This window comes from Rhinopithecus roxellana, chromosome 2, assembly GCF_007565055.1.
Source record: "Rhinopithecus roxellana isolate Shanxi Qingling chromosome 2, ASM756505v1, whole genome shotgun sequence".
NCBI classification, from domain to species: Eukaryota; Metazoa; Chordata; class Mammalia; order Primates; family Cercopithecidae; genus Rhinopithecus; species Rhinopithecus roxellana.
Genome location: NC_044550.1, coordinates 153,494,416 through 153,516,171, shown reverse-complemented (window position 1 = coordinate 153,516,171; position 21,756 = coordinate 153,494,416). Strand labels below are relative to the sequence as shown.

General features: G+C 40.0%; 1 protein-coding gene across 2 annotated transcripts in view; it reads right to left on the bottom strand.

Annotated features, from left to right (window-relative positions):
• The window catches only part of SCFD2 (sec1 family domain containing 2), a 511,989-nt gene that overhangs the window by 31,301 nt on the left and 458,932 nt on the right, over positions 1-21,756 (bottom strand). For both annotated transcript variants that reach the window (XM_030922437.1, XM_010369016.2), the window contains one exon: positions 12,147-12,292. In XM_030922437.1, the coding sequence (XP_030778297.1) occupies positions 12,147-12,292 (146 nt within the window). The remainder of the gene's footprint in view (positions 1-12,146; positions 12,293-21,756) is intronic.

The following is a 21,756-nucleotide window of genomic DNA, read 5'->3' as shown; positions in this document are numbered from 1 at the left end:
TAACCATTCAGCAGGAATAGAGCTGGCATCTTTCCCAGGGATAAGATGCAGGGAAAACTAGCATCTTCTCACTTGGGGATACCAACTCTTTTATGTTTATTAGTCAAACAGAGCATTGTTTGTCCAGAGATCTCATAGTTAAATGATCACGAAGGGCAAGGCAATGAACAGAAACACTGGTCAGACAGGAATATTTTGAAAACTATGGATCCACCTTGCTCATAAAGAAATTGCAACTAAAGCTATGCCAAGATGGATTTTTTTTTTTAAATCAGACTATCAAAACTCCAAAAGTTTGAAAATATACTCTTTTGATGAGGCCATGGGGTCACAGACCCTCTAATACATTGCTGGTGGGAGGGTTAATTGTTACAATCAATGCAGTGAGCAAGTTGATAATACCTATTAATATCATAGATGCATTTGACATAGCAATCATACTCCTAGTCATTTATTCTTTGCATATGCTCATGTATGCAAATGAGATCCAAAAAAGCTGTTTATTGTTTGTAGTACCAAGATTAGAAACCACCCAAGCGCCATCAGTAGGGAGCTGTTTAATAAATGGGGTGCATCCACAGGGAGAAATGCTATGAAAGAGAAGAGGAAAGCTCTGTGCTTGTGTGGCAGAAACAAGGCACAGAATAGTGTGTGAATGAAAAAAGCAAGGTGAGGAACACTGTGTATGATGGGCTAGAATCTGTGTAAAAAGTGGCAGGGGGAATATGGAAGTTTATATTTGCTGAAATATGCAAAAATAAACTCTGGTGTGAAACATAGTAACTATCAGCAGCAACGATTATGGGGTGGCACACCAAGCAAGGGAGAAAGGTGACAGGAAGACTTTTCATTGTATTGTTCATTTATTTACAGCACAGTTTAAAACACCACTACAGACAGCAAGAATGATCTCATTTCAATTCTTAAAAATTAATAAATTCTTACGCATGAAAAAGAGATTGAGGTAAAGCACACCAAAATGTTATTTAGGGTTATCTCTAAGTTCAGGAAGTAGGAGACATTTATTTTATTTTCCCAAATTTTCCAAAATTAAGAAGTCCACTTCCAGAATCATAAGAAAATTTAATAAATACTATTTTAAATGTAAAAAAACGGCCATGGAGTGGCCTCTGAATCCTGCAAAGACTCTTCCCTGAGTAAATTGTTTTGAATCGTCTTCTATCACCTTAGCCTTTCTGGACATTGACTCTCTTAAACTTTAATCTCTTTAAAGCTCCTCCACAAGAAGTTGTTTGGCCAATAATCTGATACCTTATCAGCACTATCATCAAATAATAATTGATCTCTTCCTTGGTAATAGACTTCAATCTTTAGCCATGCACACTACCAGCTGGCTAAAAGACTACATTCTCCAGCCTTCCTTACAGCTGAGTATAGCCACGTAATAAAGGTCTGGGCAAACAGGGTAATGTAAGAATTTCAAAAGTCTCCTTTTTAAAATGGAAGGATATGCTTTTCTCCTTTCCTCTGCTCTGCTGGCTAGAATGTAGAAGTGAAGCCTGGAGCTCCAGCAGCCATCTTGGAAGACAGGGCATTCGTTAGAGATGGTGAAGCAAAGAGCTAGAGAAAACTTGGTAAGGGATGATTTATGGAGTCACTATCACCATAACATGGACAGGCTAAATTAGTGCCTACTTTACATGTCACCATAAAACCTTGTATGTTTAAGCCACTATTTTTCAGATCTCTGTTACTTGTAACTGAATGAAATTCCTATAGAAAGCATGAAGGGAATATAAAGATATAAAAGGATATTTCCTCCTTCCAGAAGCTTACAGTTATTTATTTTATTAATCTATTAAAACTCATTATATAAAATAACTTTAAGCAGAATCACAGAGAAATACACATAGGCTGTCATATTTAAGAGAGAAGAAAATATACCCCTGATATGGTTTGGCTGTGTCCCTACCCAAATCTCATTTTGAATTATAGCTCCCATAATCCCCACATGTAGCAGGAGGGACCTGGTGGGAGGTGGTTTAGTCATGGGGGCAGTTACACTTATGCTGTTCTCATGATAGTGGGAGAGTTCTTATCAGATCCGATGGTTTCACAAGGGGCTTTTCCCCATTTTGCTCAGTACTTCTCCTTGATGCTGCTGTGAAGAAGAGCATGTTTGCTTCCCCTTCTGCCATGATTTTAAGTTTCCTGAGGCCTCCCCAGCCCTGTGGAACTGTGAGTCAATTAAACTTCTTTTCTTTATAAATTACCCAGTCTTGGGAATGTCTTTATTAGCAGCATGAGAACTGCAACTCTTAACCTACAAAAAAATAAAAAAGATTGTTATTTTCCATAAGATGTACTGTACAAAAAGGAAGAGTAGTGATTCTGAAAAAGAGATCATACACAGCACAAAGGTGGCTCTGTAATTAAGCAAAAACACTATACTCTGTACCTCCTCTGTGCAAGGCACAGTGTACCTGGGGTGATAGGATTTGTTCTCAGGGGTTCTGTGACCCCAGTGTAGACTGGGAGACAGGGGAAGGCAGGAGTTATGGAGGGATTGGGGAAAGTAGGGACACTAGGATCACTCTCTCTCTTTCCCTTGCTCCACTTTTGACTAAATTTTGGGGAATGAAACATCCAGGAGAAAAAAGCCCGCTGAGCTGGGTTCTCCTTGGGGGTGGTGAGCAGAGATTCAGAAGTGCTGTTTTCTTAACCTCTTCATTCTTGAGACTTTGTGATTGCTCTGTGCTACATTGGGAATGTTGAAAATCTTTTGTTTTTTATTTTTTAAGGTATGTAGGTGAACATTTATTTAGCAGAAGAAAGGAAACTATGATTTAAAATACAGAAAAGTAACAGCAAACACATCACATAATCCAGAAAAAGAATATAAATGCTTTTTTTAATTAATTGCCTGACCTACCTCTCTGATATTCATTCCTTACATTTTTTTGGTTGCCTTCTCTCTCATTATCTTTTCATATAACAATAATTTTGAAATAACATTTTCTATGAAAATGTGGTCGTTATTAAGCTATTGTCTCTCAACTCCAAACCCTCTCTTCTAGACTCAGTTCTGTGATGCTGGGCTGAGATTCTGAAAACCACTTTTGTGCTTTGTCAGCTAGGTCTGTTAGACTCTGCTGATAGGAGGCACTAGAGGGAGACTGGAACGCAGGAAGAACAGGCAGGAACTTGCTTCTCCTGTTTATTTGCAATTCCTGCCACCATTACCCTGGCAATGGCCTCTCACCACTTGAAGCTACCCCTCCTCTAGACTTTTAAGTCATAGGATTTCATAAATTACCTTTCTTTTTTTTTTTTTTTTCAAGGTAAAAGTGGCATTTTATTTAGTAAACAATCAGATTGTTTGCATACAATCAGTATTGTTTGTAATACTGATTGTATATGCTATAATATACTATTATAGCATAATGCTATAATAGTAACAGAAGCTGATTAAGTCTACAAACAAAACAAAACACAACAAATCTTGAACACTGACAAAAACAGGTACAGATATTAACAGAAAAGATGAGATAATGAACATTGTAAAAATTTATTCTAAAATGTATTTATTCCATTAAAACAATGCCATAGAGGATGAGAGGGACACTCTGGTTTAATATTTTACCTAAAAGCATTAAGATTTTAAAAAAAGACATAAAATGGGAAAAAAGGAGAGGGGCAAGAATCAGGGGCTAGAAAGGCAGAAAAAAATTACCTATCTTGTTTCAGCTTTTTAGAACTTTTTTCTTTACCTATTTTTAATTGTAACCAAAAACATAGTAAATGATGTAAATATTAATTTATAGAGAAGTTGATAGATTTTCCTACTTGAATGGGAATATGTGGGGAAAAAACCCTCTAAATTTTCTACTGAAAGAACTAAGTACAGAACAACTGGATAACATTGTGTATTCAGAGAGCACAATTTGGTAAAGACTTTCTCAGGCACGAAACAGTACTTGTGCCTTCTTAACGAAAAAAATTTCCAGTTAAGTTTTTAATGAGGAGAACCTTTGGTTTCTGTCTCTCAGCCATTTAGTTTGGACCATTTTGTGCCCTAAATCATGTCACTGAAATCTGGTTAGAATGAACTGCTTGGCAATGATTTCTTAGATGGGAACCCTCTGACTTCCACGAAATTTTCTACTCAGCCAGGAATGACTCACTTCTCAGCAAAGGACCCTGTAGAAGGTGGTGACAATGGAGAAAGATGTGGTTTCTCTAGTGCCGTACTCAAAGATTCTCTCACGTGCTAGGAAGGGCCAGAGGAGGGATTAGCCATATAGTTTGTCTCCACATTAAGAGGGTAAACCATAGTAATTTAGTTTTCCTGATCAAACACTCTCTGCCAGTTCACCTTTTTGGGAGATTGGGAGAGGCATGAAAAACTCAGAAAAATTTGTTCTTTCCTTTTCTTGCTGGTCATTGATTTATTGCTTATATCACATCCAGTGTGGGCTGGTCATTGATTTATTGCTTATATCACATCCAGTGTGGCCCTGCCCAATCATTCAGAGACCCAGGTTCCTGCTACACCAGGAGTCGCCAACCCCAGGCCATGGACAGCTACTGGTTCGTGGCCTGTTAGGAACCGGGCCACACAGCAGTAGGTGAGCAGTGGGTGAATGAGCGAAGCTTCATCAGTATTTACAGCTGCTTCCCATCACTTAAATTACCATCTGAGTTCTGCCTCCTGTCATGTCAGTGATGGCACTAGATTCTCCTAGGAGCACAAACCCTACTGTGAACTGCGCATGTGAGGGTTCTAGGTTGCATGCTCCTTATGAAAATCCAACGTCTGATGGCCTGTCACTGTCTCTGACTCCCATCACCCATAGATGGGACTGTCTAGTTTCAGAAAAACAAGCTAACCTCTCCCACTGATTCTATATTATGGTGAGTTATATAATTATTTCATTATATGTCACAATGTAATAATAGAAATAAAGTGCACAATAAAAGCAATGTGCTTGAATCATCCTGAAACCACAACTCCCCACCCTGCACCGCCTGGTGCCTTCCACGAAACAGGTCCCTGGTGACAAAAAGGTTGGGCACCACTGTGCTACACCATTTCTTAGAGCATTCGAATCCTACACTGAAGACTTTGCCTCTTATCAGCAGATGATGAATGAGAGAGAGAATATGAAGGATTTCCAGAGATTTTATGGGTCCAGTCCTAAAGTGATATGTATCACTTCCACCACAGTTCATTGGCCACAACTAGTCACAATTCTACAAGGGAACCTGGAAAAAGTAGTCTGTTTGCCCCAGAATAAAAGGCAATGGAGTTTTGGGAATACACAGCATGGTCTCTGCCATAGACACCCTGTTAAGTTTTGATTGGAACATTAGTGTAAATATTTCTTTAACAACTGGCAAGCTGCAGGTTGTAGGTAATAGATTATTAAACCCTTTTCCCTTCTACATAAGAATTTAACCTTTGGTTAACTTTTTATCTCTGTTTCCCTGGAAACCTGATAAAGGAAGAATGTCAAACTATGCAGCCAGGCAAGATTGCTTATGACGAAAATGACCCCTGGTTGGTAAATTGCATTAAGCTGGAAGAACTATAAATATCTGATAGAAAGCCAGAGCTTTAGGCTTCTCTGAGTATAATGACTCTTGAATAATAATTGGACATGTCCCTTGGAAGAGTGCTGGAAGCTATGTCTGTGTAGTTCTTACAGAGAAATTAGCTCCTATAGGATATGAGGATTTTAAGTCAGGGGACTTGTGTATTCATCCCATGTGAATCTAGCTCTCTCACTCCTGAGCTGTCACCTTGAAACCAGTCCAAGTAACTCCTCAGTAGCTGTGTGGACTGCTTCAAGCTTCATGGATGGTCATAAGGACGACTCCAAGGAAGAAAAATGCCTGAAGCTCCCCTGATGGGGAGCTACGTTCCCGTCTCGGGCACACTTGTGTCAAGTGGAAGCCACGACCACAGAGCTGACTTATTTGTTAGATACAAACATATAGTGCCTTGGGCCCACATTCCTTTTGAGGGCCCATGAAAATGCATTTTTTTAAATCAGAAGAAAAAATACTTTAAGGTGAAAGTGATGTTTTGATATGTAATATTAATGTATTTATTTTTACACCAATGCAACTGTACCATATACTTTTTACTATTTTTTTATTTTTACAAAAAACGGGGCCCATGAAGGTCATATCACGGCCCTGTATGAGGGCCTCATGAGGCTGGCCTGATAGCTTGGTAGATCGTAAAGAGACCCCCGATGGCTGATACACATGGAATAGTTGAAGTTTCAAAAAATGAATCTTCAAAAAATATCACATTTAAGTAAAATACGATAACCAAAATACTTGTGTCAATGTCTCTGGTTACTCTTTTGGGGTGAACATACTGTGTGGTGAGTCTGGAAGATTCTTTTGTTGACTTAAATGTTAGCTCTTGAGGAAAAGCAGTGAGTGCAGCAGCAGTTCTTGACATAATATATAGTAAGTCAGATACAATCTTGAGAAAGTAGTGTAACTACAACATCTTGAATTTGGTGCACCTTAAAAATGACCTAGGATAGCCGTTTCCAAGAAAACCCAGTTGTAGCCACAGTCACATCTCTATCAGCTGGGGCTGCTGACCTTGTTTTTGCTCGTTGCTGTTGGCGTAGCTGGGGACTCCTCAGTTCTGCTAGTGAAGATGCTTGCTTCTCCCTTTTCTGCAAAATTGACTCTAAACAACCAGCCTCTCAGAAAAACCAGGCTTACTGGGAGGGTATTCATTTTGTTTCAACTCAAGACAGCACAGAAAACATCTGTTCGAAATTGCTCATGGCTTTGACTAATCCATGGCTCATTTATTTTTATTTTTTGCTATACGATGACTGTTTTTTCTCCTTTCATCTTCTTAAAGCAAACAATGTCTTTGTCGATTTTAAAATGGTTCATTTGTCTGTCTATTCATCCATCCATCCATCCATCCACCCACCCATGCTTCAATCCAGGAGCAAATTCATTTTTAAAAATTTGAGTATAGCCCCTTCAACTCAATATGAGGAAGGCGAAGCCCAAACACATTAACACGTTTGCCTGAGTTCACACAGCCAATTAGAAGTAGACTCAGGACAGAGCCAAGTTTCCTGGCCCTCAGTTTAGTCCTATCCCATGCTGATTCCTTCAGAAAGGATGCTAGCAGGTCTGTTAGAAAGAATCAGGAGGAGGAACAGAACATAGCACTTGGAAAAGAACAGCTGGAGGCCAGGGCTGGGGATTGCTGACAAAAGAGGCCAGGCCTAAAGCCTGTTCAGAGAGCCATATTTCACTGGGCACAAGATTAATCAAGCCTTCTTAGGCGCTGCTGTTCGAAATGCTCTTGTTCAACATGCTGGAGGCATAAAGTACAGTATGCGTCTGTGGAAGGTTTTCTGCAGCTCAGCCCTGCTCTTCGAGATGCATGCCAAGGTAAGCCATGTGAAAGCCATACAGTATTTTGTCTGAAAGCCCCGTATAAGCTCCCTGCCATGAGACATCTGCCTAATACTCTCCTGGTGTTGCAGCTGAGGAATGGCATCACATCACACACTGTGGCATTTAGTGGGGAGATTAAACCTTTCATTAAACTGAGCATTTGCAGTAAGAAACGGAAGGGCAAGAAGACTTTCTGTGGCCAGGCGCAGTGGCTCATGCCTGTAATCCCAGCACTTTGGGAGGCCGAGGTGGGTAGATCACCTGAGGTCAGGAGTTCAAGACCAGCCTGGCCAACATGGTGAAACCCTGTCTCTACTAAACACACACACACACACACACACACACACACACACACACACACACACACACACAATTTTTGCTGGGCATGATGGTACACACCTGTAGTCCCAGCTACTTGGGAGGCTGAGGCATGAGAATTGCTTGAACCTGGGAAGCTGAGGTTGCAGTCAGTTGAGATTGCGCCTCTGTACTCCAGCCTGGGCGACAGAGTAAGACTCCGTCTCAAAGAGAAAAAAAAAGACTTTCTGTACAGGCACAGTTGGGGACTTAGGTTTCCAGTCAACATAAGCGACCAAACAAACCCAACCTTTTAAAATAAATGGGTATTAGCAATAAACCTTCTGCCCCACAGCAGCTAACAGGACACTCAGCTTTTGAAAGACACCCTTTCTGTGTAGCCCATGTCCTAACAAAGGAAAAGCTAAAATGTTGCAAAAGAGGATGAAGAAAACGCCTCTTTTGTTCTTTACTGTGACAATGGCTATGATAGCAAATACTTACATAGTTCTGTCTGGATGTCAGATACTATGCTAAGAAGTTTTTCTTTTTTGTTTTTGAGAAGGGGTATCACTCTTGCCCAGGCTAGAGTACAGTAGCACAATAATAGCTCACTGCAGCCTAGAACTCCTGGGCTTAAGTGATCCTTTTGCCCTAGCCTCCCTAGTAGCTGGGATTAAAGGTGCCTGCCACCACACCCAGCTAATTTTTTAAAATTTAAGAATTTTTTAGAGATAGAGTCTTGCTGTGTTTCCCAGGCTAGTCTTGAACTCCTAGCCTCAAGTTATTCTTTCACCTCAGCCTCCCCAGTAGCTGGGATTACAGGTGTGAACCACTGCACTCAGCGTGTTCTAAGAGTTTCGCATGTATTAATTCACCAAATCGTTAGAGCATTTTTATGAGAGAGCTACTATTATTAGCTCCTTCTTAGAGAGTAGGAACCAGGCACAGAGAAGTGAAGTCGCTTGCCTAAGGTCACACAGTTAGCAGAGGGGACAGCTGAGCTGTGAACCCCGATGCTCTGGCTTGAAAATCTGTTCTGTTATCCTCTGTGCTAAGTTCCCTCTCACTAAGAATTAAAAATGTAAGAAATGGCATTCTAGATAGCATGTACAGTCTAGGATCCATCTAGCCATCCATCTACTCACCTACTAGGTGGCAAGCACTGAGCTAGCCCATGCAGATACCATGGTGATCAAAGACAGGCGCTGTCTCCAGTCTTGGTGACATGTTCCTTAAGGCAAGAGCTTCTGTGGTTGCCTCTTGATCCCCATTGCCCTCACTCTCCAGGCTGTGGAAAGGTCCTGGATGCCCGGGAGGGCCAGGCCTGTGGTGATGTTCTGGGATTTATTTCTGGAGGTCTAGTACAGATCCCACTCCTCTGACCCCTCTAGAGATTTTATATGCTCGATGTAACACAGTTGGGACACCTTCTCCTTAAAATGACTAGATGGTGTCTGTTTTGTGCATCTGAACTGTGATTGACACATTTTCCTAAAGGGGTAATGGATAAAGATTAAAATAAGGGGTGCCTCTAGTCCTAGCAAGGGAAACAGGAGTGGCTCTGAGACTAGTGCATGTGCATCACAGCAGGAGCGAGGGCCACTGGGAGGGAAGGTGGGGCCAGTGGGGGGCCCAAGGCCTAGAGCCTAAAGTGCAGCATAGGTCAGACCTCGAACAGGAACCCAGGGTCAGGTCAGCTAGTGCTCTCCCATGTGACCGGGGAGCCCAGGACATCTCAATCAGATTCTGTCTGGAGATAGCATGGAGTTGGGTAGAAAGCACAGATTTCTTCTGGAGCCACAGGGCTGAGGACCAAATTGGGAGACAGGATAAACAGAAGATTGTTCAGCCAAGGACTATTTTTTAAAAACCGGATACACAGCTGGACTCTGAGTCTAATCTGGACACTTGCACTTTCCTATGTATGCATATTTTGTGTCCCAATAAATCCCCTGATCTGTAATAAAGATATATATATATATATAGTACTTAAGATGCACCTAACAAATATTTATTAAGCATCCACTATGTGACAGATGCCACTCTAGGTACTGGGGATATGGCAATGAACAAAACCCATAAAAATCCCTGTTCTCACAAGGCTTACATCTGTAGTTTAAAAATATTCTAAATTTGAAAAACACTGAAAAACCCAAAGAGGTAAAAATTACCCATAACCCCATTAAAAAATGTCATGTATATAGAATATGTAAAAATAAAGCAAGAAATCAGTGTTTCTCCTTACTCATCCAACCCTACACATCCACCACAAGGTAACCATTATAAATTTTTCCTAAATTTTAAAGACATTAAATATATATACCTATGAAATATTTATTTTATTCTATTTTTATAAAAATAGAATAATGCTTTACAGAATGACCTACATGTCCCCCCACTGCCACCCAATTGATCATTTTGTTTCAGTTTGAGCTCCCCAAGAAGTGGACCCTGGGCCAAGGATTCAAACACACCCTGCTCAGCGTATCTAGGTCTATTCCATTCGTTGTAATGGTTGCACAGCATTTCACCATGTGTCTGTATCATTACTTATGCAGTACCCCCCAATGTACACACATTACCCTACCTCCACCTCACTTCCCACTCACTGATGCTTAGGATTGTTGGGAGGGTGCTGGCATTATTGACTCTTGTAAGGCGGGGCGTATGCAACAAAGGGAAACTCCATTTTCCAAAGGCCACTGCCGCAGGACAGGGTTTTGAGGCCTGGAGACACGGCAGTGTTGGCAGCAAGGAGATGAGGTCTAAGAAACTCATCATTGTCCTTATCGTGCAAAGATACAGAGCTAATCCATGTTTACGTGAAGTTGGCCAAATCAGTCACCCGGATGACATAAAATGGAAAAGACCTCATTCATTTAGTGGTTTATTTTCTCTTTGCCAACTACACCAGCCACTTGCTTCTTGACATTTTTGGTCTCAATGCATCATATAACACTAGTTCTAGCATGTCTTTTGGAACTAGGCCACATTATAGTATTTAAGATCGCTGATTTTTTAAAATGACAAAACTACATATGATTATTGGAGTGATTTTATCTGTATTTTGTAGCCATGGCATTCTCAGATCTTTGAGTAAAGTGTGAAAATCTTTATGTTTCTAAGCAGAGTGACAGTTTCTAAGGTCTTCAGTATCTTGGTAGGTGACTTCAGATGACCATCAGCACCATCAATCAACACTTCTAGAATCTCCATGAGAGCCATATTATAGTCGGGGAGGAGGTTTTGGGCTGGCAGCAAAGATCTGGCATCTGCCCCTGGCCATCTGCATGCCTGTGGCACGTTACTTGGCCTTCCTGGATCTTGGAATAATAATGCCTCCCTGGCATAACTTTTGGCAATCAAAGTAAAAATCCAATGTAGAAGTGCTCTTCAGGTATCAGCTCCCAAACAAATACATGATACTTGAGGAAGAATCTGGATTGTGCTAGGCTGCAGTGGGTAACGTTAGCTCAAGTCTCCCTTAAAGAGTCGGCACCCTGAAGCTGAACTCCTCCTCACTAACAGCACATTCAGCTCTCCAAAAAGCCTTAACGAATAAAGTTGATTTTACTAAAGGTTTTATGGAGAAATAAATAAGATTTCATCTTATTTATTTATATAAAATACATGGATGGATATCTGTTTATATAAAATAGTCATCTTTTCCATCAGAAACATTTGTTCTTCTTTTCCATCAGAAACATTTGTTCTTCTCTGAGAGCTCATCTTTGACCACCAGGAACCTTAGTTCTGTCTCCTACCTTGTCCAACAAAGACTCCCTAGCCTCAATGGCTCTAACCTTTCCTTATTGCTTAAGCTTCCCTTTGGATCTTCTATGTACTTTCCCCCTCTGAGTTTTTACACAGCAATTACCCCTTAATCTTGATAACATCTTCTTACTCAATGTTCAAAAAACATTCTTTTCAGGTCCTCCTGCACTCCTTTGAAAGCAGTGGAGGAATTTTAAATAACACACGTTTTCATCACAAACTTTTTCCCTTGTTGTAACATTATTAGGTGCTTTTCATTATTCTACTTGTTCAAAGTATTTATGGACTGGTTAGATCCAGAAACTTGGGAATCCTCTAAGGCCAGCTCCTCATTTGGTACTTGTAGCCACTGGGTCCCAGAGGAGAGAAGGGACTTGCAGAAGGCTATAGAATCAGTCTACGACAGACCCACAGTTAGAAAGCCGTGGCTGACTCCCAACTCAGTGCTCATCCCACCATATCAAGCCTGGGACATAAATGAATTGAGAGGCTTTCAGATTCCATGGGACCCAAAACTCTGAACTAAAAGAGAACTTGGAGTTTATCTGGAACAAACCTTTGATTTTAGGGAGGTTAAAAGGGAATCTTTTCTTGTAGTTATAGTCTCCTGAATCCTAGAAGTACAACAGATTAGAAGGTTACTTTGAAGCGTATATACTTGCCTGGTGGGTATGATTTCCAGGAACATATACAGACTTAAACTGTTTCATGAGACTCCGAGCTCCAGCAATATCCCGAAGTGAAGTAAAGAGTTTATCCACAGAAATTTTGGATTTGTGAAATGTCAGGTTAATTGAAGAGTCCCAGTCTGAAAAAATCCAGAGATATTTTATTGAGTGAGTAAATCTTTAAGTTTTCATCATGATAGCTTGAGCTTGATGTAATGTAGTTGGAAGGTTTTATTTTTTCATTATTATTATTATTATTATTATTTACCCTGTTTTCCCCTGGCTGTTTACCAACTGGCCTGTTGCAATCGTCCACAAGCAATGAAGCAAACTGAGTATAAATGCCTTTGACGGGAGTGGAACTCAAAATTCCCTGGGATTGCAGCCACTGGCCTCCACCCGTAGACTGCAGACATTTCACAGAAAGCAAGCTCCCAGGGCCCATAATCCTCGGAACACAACTTTGGGAAAATACGAGGAGATGCAAAGGAAAGTACAAGAGACTGTTATGATCAAACTCGCTTGCTTGAATCCCACCAACAGTTCCCATAAAGCAGGACAGCAAGAATGAGGAAGATCACAGTGTTGCTCCAGGGACAGAACTCACTGCAATGGGCGTCTGTCTAATGTGTTAACAAAGCACGTGGCACATTTCAGACGGCAGCCATTCAAAGCTGATCAAACGCAGGGGGACTTAACAAGAAGGCGGTTTTCTGCAACCTTCTGTTTCTTTTTCAAACTTAGAAGAACGTATTCTCTGCTTTGTTAGAAGCTCATTCAGAAGAGACACGATCATGGATAAGTTAAAAAAAATAGGAAAATATTCAAAATATGTCTTCTTACCTCTCCCAAATACATCAGGTACATTAACTCATTAATTGTCACATCATCCGTATGTGGCAGGAACTATTGTCTTCTCCATTTTAAGAATAAGGGGACTGAGGTGCAGGTTAAGTAACACCCCTGAAAGCAGGTGTGTGAAGGACTGACAAGGCCCTGCCCATACTCGCTTGGTCACCCTGGGTGTCCCCTGCAGGAGTGGTAAAGTTTCCGTCTATTCTGACTGCTTCCTACCTCAGTACCTGCATGTCAGGCAGTCTGTCTGTCTGTCTCTCTCTGCCTCTGCCTCTTCTTGTCTGATGTAGGAGCATGTTTGGCTTGTATATGGGGCAGGCTGGGAGTGCTGGGGAGTCCACACTCAATGAAATAATCCCATTTTCTTTTCCTGTGGAGGAGTAATTCTGAGTTGTGGTTTGCACAGCCTTTCTGAGGGGCCCCAGAAGGATGGAGCCCCCACTGCCCACAACATCAACTCACCGATTAATACCCCCATTAGTGGCTTTCCTTCCTCCCCCATCTCACTTCCCTATCTCCTGACTGTGCTTTGGGATATCTTTCCAAATTCAGTATTCACACCCAAATCCTTGTCTCAAGACACTAGTGATTTGAAGACAGGTCTGGCTTTATTTTTTTAGTAGTGGCTTTATTGAGATATAATTCATATACTATACAGTTACCCATTTAAAGTGTATAATTCAAAGCTTTTAGTACATTCACAGAGTTTAACAACCACCATCACCACCACAATTTTAGAACACCGTGTCACCCCAACAAGAAACCCCATAACTGTTAGCAGTCACCCCCAATTTCTCCCCTCTCCAGCCCCTGGCAATCCCTAATGTGCTTTGTCTCTATGGATTTACCTATTTTGGACATTTCACACAAATAGAATGACAGAATATGTAGTCTTTTGTGACTCTCTTCTTTCACTTACCATAATGTTTTCAGGGTTCATCCAAGTTGTAACGTTAGTACTTCATTTCTTATCGCCTACTAATATTTCACTGTATATAGGATATTCATGTATATGGAATATGGAAATAGCATATTTTATATATCGACTCATTGGTTAATGGATATTTGGGTTGTTTTTGCCTTTTGGTTATCATGAGTAATGCTGCTAGTTTTACATGTACATGTTTTTGTGTGGACATACATTTTCATTTCTCTTGGGTATATACCTAGGAGTAGAATAGCTGGTCATATGGTAACTTTGTGTTTAACCTTTTGAGGAAGTGCTAGGCTGTTTTCCAAAATGATTGCACTATTTTACATTCCCACCAGCAGTGTAAGAGGGTTTCAATTTCTCTACAACCTAACCAATGCTTATTATTAGCTATCTTCTTAATTATACCTATCCTAGTAGATGTAAAGTGAGGACACATGTGTTGATTTTGATAATAAGAGAAACAGTTTTTAGGGAGTAGAGGTAGATTGAAACAAGCTTAAACTAAAATGGAATGAATCTAGCATACATAGAAGCATCCAAAAGAATCCAGCTGCATCAGACACAGCGAGGTGGCATGTGAGAAGCTGAGCTTGTACTCTCAGCTACTGTGTGACATTGTATGTAATAACTCTTAAAGGATGGGCAAATGCCTCTGATTAGTCTTCATCTCCTGGTTTTCAACTTCAGTTGAAATGCACTAGCTTGTGCTTTAGGCAATCACCAGTCAGAAGAAACCTTGGGAGGTTATGGCTTCTCACTCAACATGTGGCTTCTTTCCTTCAATTCCTAGGCTCAGCCATTGAAGATGTGAGAAACTGCATCAATTATATCTAGGAGTTGCGTACTATGTACTACTTTTTCAAATCTAAAAAGGCACAAAAACAAGAAGAAAAAAACGCTACTAGTTCTAATATCACGCAAAGTTTTTCAGTTTCTCTAAAAGTCAATCCAGCTAAATAGATTAATTTTTTTATTTAAAGTAATTCATTTTCTATAGAACAGAAAGAGTCATCCATTTTCCATATGGTCTATTGCAATTTTTTGGAATATGAGAAGTATGATATTCATTCATTAGGCTAGGTGGAATAGAATCATCTACTAGATTATACAGCATTTACTTAAAATTCTAGATTATACATGAAAATTTTGGATTATACATTGACATTAATTAATCATAGGCTGTGTAATTGCAGAGATTTAGATCAACTGTGGAGCAGGTTGTCTGACAGAAGTGTTTACAGGTTACTACTGGTAAATTGAACTCAAATGAATCCAACAGAAAAATAAGACTGTTAAAGAAACTGCTGGAAGGAAAATGTAAAGTCTTAAATTCACAAATAGAGTCAACCTTACTGAAAAATTGTCAATTATGTCTATTTTTCAAGCCAACTGTACATGGGCAATTTCTGTCCAAATCATTAACCCTCTCCAATTTGTCTATCATCCTCAAAGTTCTATGATATATATGTTTTATGATATAACATATATGTTATATGATACTGAGCCAAAGGTGACTTATTTTTATCAGTCTTTAAGCATTTTTCATAATCACATCAATCTTCACCAAAGAAGGGATTTACATTTATTTTTCCAAACCCTATAATGAAAGTTACATACACACATCCTTTAGAAATATGGATCAGTCAGGATAAATGACTTATACAAGATCACATCACTATTCCCAACAGAGCCAGGGTTCAAATATCCCTGATTGCAGACCTGCACTTCTCCATGTATGCTGCCTCCCACAATTTCAGATCTCATCTGTGAATGCAGCTCATTCCAAATATATGCTGAATTGATAGATAAGATGGAATATGGGTACAAAAGCTGTTAAATGAGATGAATTATTTTCTGTGATAATGGTAGTATATAAGCACCAGTTGCTCATACTATGCTAGAAACTATTCCAAGAAGTTTATACATATTAGCTCATTTAATCTCCACAGACACGTAATGTGCTAGGTACTATTATCATCCTCATTTTGCAGATGGAGAAACTGAGCCACAGAGAAGTTAAGTAACACAAACTCACTCAGTCAGTATGTGGCAAAACTAAGATTCAAACTCTTGCAGTCTAACTCCAAAGTTTGTCCTGTCAAAGACTATATTTTGGTTTCTTTTTTAAAAATTATTATTATTATACTTTAAGTTCTAGGGTACATGTGCCCAACGGGCAGGTTTGTTACATATGTATGCATGTGCCATGTTGTGTGCTGCACCCATTAACTCCTCATTTACATTAGGTATATCTCTGAATATTATCCCTCCCCTCTCCCCCCTCCCCACAATAAGGCCCCGGTGTGTGATGCTCCCCTTCCTGTGTCCAAGTGATCTCATTGTTCAATTCCCACCTATGAGTGAGAACATACAGTGTTTGGTTTTCTGTTCTTGCTGTAGTTTGCTGAGAATGATGGTTTCGAGCTACATCCATGTCCCTACAAAGGACACAAACTCATCCTTTTTTATGGCTGCATAGTATTCCATGGTGTATATGTGCCACATTTTCTTAATCCAGTCTGTCACTGATGGACATTTGGGTTGACTCCAAGTCTTTGCTATTGTGAATAGTGCCGCAATGAACATACGTGTGCATGTATCTTTACAGCAGCATGATTTATAATCCTTTGGGTATATACCCAGTAATCAGATGGCTGGGTCAAGCGGTATTTCTAGTTCTAGATCCTTGAGGAATCACCACACTGTTTTCCACAATGGTTGAACCAGTTTAGAGTCCCACCAACAGTGTAAAAGTGTTCCTATTTCTCCACATCCTCTCCAGCACCTGTTGTTTCCTGATTTTTTAATGATTGCCATTCTAACTGGTGTGAGATGGTATCTCATTGTGGTTTTGACTTGCATCTCTCTGATGGTGAGTCATGATGAGCATTTTTTCATGTGTCTGTTGGCTGTGTGAATGCCTTCTTTTGAGAAGTGTCTGTTCATATTCTTTGCCCACTTTTCGATGGGGATGTTTGTTTTTCTCTTGTAAATTTGTTTGAGTTCTTTGTAGGTTCTGGATATTAGCCCTTTGTCAGATGAGTAGATTGCAAAAATTTTCTCCCATTCTGTAGGTTGCCTGTTCACTCTGATTTCTTTTGCTGTGCAGAAGCCCTTTGCTTCAATTAGACTCCATTTGTCAAATTTGGCTTTTGTTGCTGTTGCTTTTGGTGTTTTAGACATGAAATCCTTGCCCATGCCAATGTCCTGAATGGTATTACTTAGGTTTTCTTCTAGGGTTTTTATGTTTTAGGTCTAACATTTAAGTCTCTAATCCATCTAGAATTAATATTCATATAAAGAATAAGGAAAGGATCCAGTTTCAGCTTTCTACTTATGGCTAGCCAATTTTCCCAGCACCATTTATTAAATAGGGAATCCTTTTCCCATTTCTTGTTTTTGTCAGGTTTGTCAAAGATCAGATGGCTGTAGATGTGTGGTATTATTTCTGAGGGCTCTGTTCTGTTCCATTGGTCTATATCTCTGTTTTGGTACCAGTACCATGCTGTTTTGGTTACTGTAGCCTTGTAGTATAGTTTGAAGTCAGGTAGCATGATGCCTCCAGCTTTGTTCTTTTGGCTTAGGATTGTCTTGGCAATGTGGGGTCTTTTTTGGTTCCATATGAACTTTAAAGCAGTTTTTTCTGATTCTGTGAAGAAAGTCATTGGTAGCTTAATGGGGATGGCATTGAATCTATAAATTACCTTGGGCAATATGGCCATTTTCACAATATTGATTCTTCCTATCCATGAGCATGGTATGTTCTTCCATTTGTTTGTGTCCTCTTTTATTTCACTGAGCAGTGGTTTGTAGTTTTCCTTGAAGAGGTCCTTTACGTCCCTTGTAAGTTGGATTCCTAGGTATTTTATTCTGTTTGAAGCTATTGTGAATGGGAGTTCATTCCTGATTTGGCTCTCTGTTTGTCTGTTACTGGTGTATAAGAATGCTTGTGATTTTTGCACATTGATTTTGAATCTTGAGACTTTGCTGAAGTTGCTTATCAGCTTAAGGAGATTTTGGGCTGAGACAATGGGGTTTTCTAAATATACAATCATGTGATCTGCAAACAGGGACAATTGGACTTCTTCTTTTCCTAACTGAATACTCTTGATTTCTTTCTCTTCCCTGATTGCCCTAGCCAGAACTTCCAACACTATGTTGAATAGGAGTGGTGAGGGAGGACATCCCTGTCTTGTGCCAGTTTTCAAAGAGAATGCTTCCAGTTTTTGCCCATTCAGTATGATATTGGCTGTGGGTTTGTCATAAATAGCTCTTATTATTTTGAGATACGTTCCATCAGTACTGAATTTGTTGAGAGTTTTTAGCATGAAGGGCTGTTGAATTTTGTCAAAGGCCTTTTCTGCATCTATTGAGATAATCATGTGGTTTTTGTCTTTGGTTCTGTTTATATGCTGGATTACTTTTATTGATTTGTGTATGTTGAACCAGCCTTGCATTCCAGGGATGAAGCCCACTTGATCATGGTGGATAAGCTTTTTGATGTGCTGCTGGATTTGGTTTGCCAGTATTTTATTGAGGATTTTTGCATCAATGTTCATCAGGGATATTGGTCTAAAATTCTCTTTTTTTGTTGTGTCTCTGCCAGGCTTTGGTATCAGGATGATGTTGGCCTCATAAGATGAGTTAGGGAGCATTCCCTCTTTTTCTGTTGATTGGAATAGTTTCAGAAGGAATGGTACCAACTCCTCCTTGTACCTCTGGCAGAATTCAGCTGTGAATCCATCTGGTCTTGAACTTTTTTTGGTTGGTAGACTATTAATTATTGCCTCAATTTCAGAGCCTGCTATTGGTCTATTCAGGGATTCAACTTCTTCCTGGTTTAGTCTTGGGAGAGTGTAAGTGTCCAGGAAATTATCCATTTCTTCTAGGTTTTCTAGTTTATTTGTGTAGAGGTGTTTATAGTATTCTCTGATGGTAGTTTGTATTTCTGTGGGGTCGGTGGTGATATCCCCTTTATCATTTTTTATTGCGTCTATTTGATTCTTCTCTCTTTTCTTCTTTATAAGTCATGCTAACAAAGACTTTTTTCAAAAAACCAGCTTCTGGATTCACTGATTTTTTGGAGGGTTTTTTGTGTCTCTATCTCCTTCAGTTCTTCTCTGATCTTAGTTATTTCTTATCTTCTGCCAGCTTTTGAATGTGTTTGCTCTTGCTTCTCTAGTTCTTTTAATTGTGAAGTTAGGGTGTCAATTTTAGATCTTTCCTGCTTTCTCTTGTGGGCATTTAGTGCTATAAATTTCCCTCTACACACTGCTTTAAATGTGTCCCAGAGATTCTGGTATGTTGTATCTTTGTTCTCACTGGTTTCAAAAAACATCTTTATTTCTGCCTTCATTTTGTTATGTACCCAGTAGTCATTCAGGAGCAGGTTGTTCAGTTTCCATGTAGTTGAGCGGTTTTGATTGAGTTTCTTAGTCCTGAGTTCTAGTTTGATTGCACTGTGGTCTCAGAGACAGTTTGTTATAATTTCTGTTCTTGTACATTTGCTGAGGAGTGCTTTACTTACAACTATGTGGTCAGTTTTGGAATAAGTGTGACGTGGTGCTGAGAAGAATGTATATTCTGTTGATTTGGGGTGGAGAGTTCTGTAGATGTCTATTAGGTCTGCTTGGTGCAGAGTTGAGTTCAATTCCTGGATATCCTTGTTAACTTTCTGTCTCGTTGATCTGTCTATGTTAACAGTGGGGTGTTAGAGTCTCCCATTATTATTGTATGGGAGTCTAAGTCTCTTCGTAAGTATCTAAGGACTTGCTTTATGAATCTGGGTGCTCCTGTATTGGGTCCATATATATTTAGGATAGTTAGCTCTTCCTGATGAATTGATCCCTTTATCATTATGTAATGGCCTTCTTTGTCTCTTTTGATCTTTGATGGTTTAACATCTGTTTTATCAGAGACTAGGATTGCAAACTCTGCTGTTTTTTGTTTTCTATTTGCTTGGTAGATCTTCCTCCATTCCTTTATTTTGAGCCTATGTGTGTCTCTGTGCGTGAGGTGGGTCTCCTGCATACAGCAAACTGATGGGTCTTGATTCTTTATCCAATTTGCCAGTCTGTGTCTTTTAATTGGCCATTTACATTTTGCCCATTTACATTTAAGGTTAATGTTGTTATGTGTGAACTTCATCCTGTCATTATGATATTAGCTTGTTATTTTGCTTGTTAGTTGATGCAGTTTCTTCCTAGCATCGATGGTCTTTACAATTTGGCATGTTTTTGCAGTGGCTGCTACCGGTTTTTCCTTTCCATGTTTAGTGCTTCCTTCAGGAGCTCTTGTAAGGCAGGCCTGGTGGTAACAAAATCTCTCAGCATTTGCTTGTCTGTAAAGAATTTTATTTCTCCTTCACTTATGAAGCTTAGTTTGGCTGGATATGAAATTCTGGGTTCAAAATTCTTTTCTTTAAGAATGTTGAATATTGGCCCCCACTCTCTTCTGGCTTGTAGAGTTTCTGCCGAGAGATCTGCTGTTAGTCTGATGGGCTTCCCTTTGTGTGTAACCCGACCTTTCTTTCTGGCTGCCCTTAACATGTTTTCCTTCATTTCAACTTTGGTGAATCTGACAATTATGTGTCTTGGAGTTGCTCTTCTCGAGGAGTATCTCTGTGGCATTCTATGTATTTCCTGAATTTGAACATTGGCCTGCCTTACTAGGTTGGGGAAGTTCTCCTGGATGATATCCTGCAGAGTGTTTTCCAACTTGGTTCCATTTTCCCCATCACTTTCAGGCACATCAATCAGATGTAGATTTGGTCTTTTCACATAATCCCATATTTCTTGGAGGCTTTGTTCATTTCTTTTTACTCTTTTTTCTCTGCACTTCTCTTTTTGCTTCATTTTATTCATTTGATCTTGAATCACTGATACTCTTTCTTCCAGTTGATCGAGTCAGTTACCGAAGTTTGTGCATTTGTCACGTCATTCTTGTTTCATGTTTTTCATCTCTATCAGTTCTTTTATGGTCTTCTCTGCTTTGATTATTCTAGTTATCCATTCATCCATTCTTTTTTCAAGGTTTTTAGTTTCTTTGCGCTGGGTATGTAGTTCCTCCTTTAGCTCTGAGAAGTTTGATCAACTGAAGCCTTCTTCTCTCAACTCGTCAAAGTCATTCTCCATGCAGCTTTGTTCCGTTGCTGGCAATGAGCTGCGTTCCTTTGGCGGGCCAGATGCGCTCTGATTTTTTGAATTTCCAGCTTTTCTGCACTGCTTTTTCCCCATCTTTGTGGTTTTATCTGCCTTTGGTCTTTGATGATGGTGACGTACTGATAGGGTTTTGGTGTGGGTGTCCTTCCTGTTTGTTAGTTTTCCTTCTAACAGTCAGGACCCTCAGCTGCAGGTCTGTTGGAGTTTGCTTGAGGTCCACTCCAGACCCTGTTTGCCTGGGTATCAGCAGCGGAGGCTGTAGAAGATAGAATATTGCTGAACAGCGAGAGTTGCTGTCTGATTCTTTCTCTGGAAGCTTCATCTCAGAGGTGTACCCAGCCATATGAGATGTGAGGTGTCGGTCTGCACCTAGTGGGGGATATCTCCCAGTTAGGCTACTCAGGGGTCAGGAACCCACTTGAGCAGGCAGTCTGTCTGTTCTCTGATCTCAGCCTCCATGCTGGAGAACTACTGCTCTCTTCAAAGTTGTCAGACAGGGACATTTTTATCTGCAGAGGTGTCTGCTGTTTTTTTTTTTTTTTTAGCTATGCCCTGTCCCCAGAGATGAAGTCTACACAGGCAGGCAGGCCTCCTTGAGTTGAGGTGAGCTCCACCCAATTCGAGCTTCCTGGTGGCTTTGTTTACCTACTTAAGC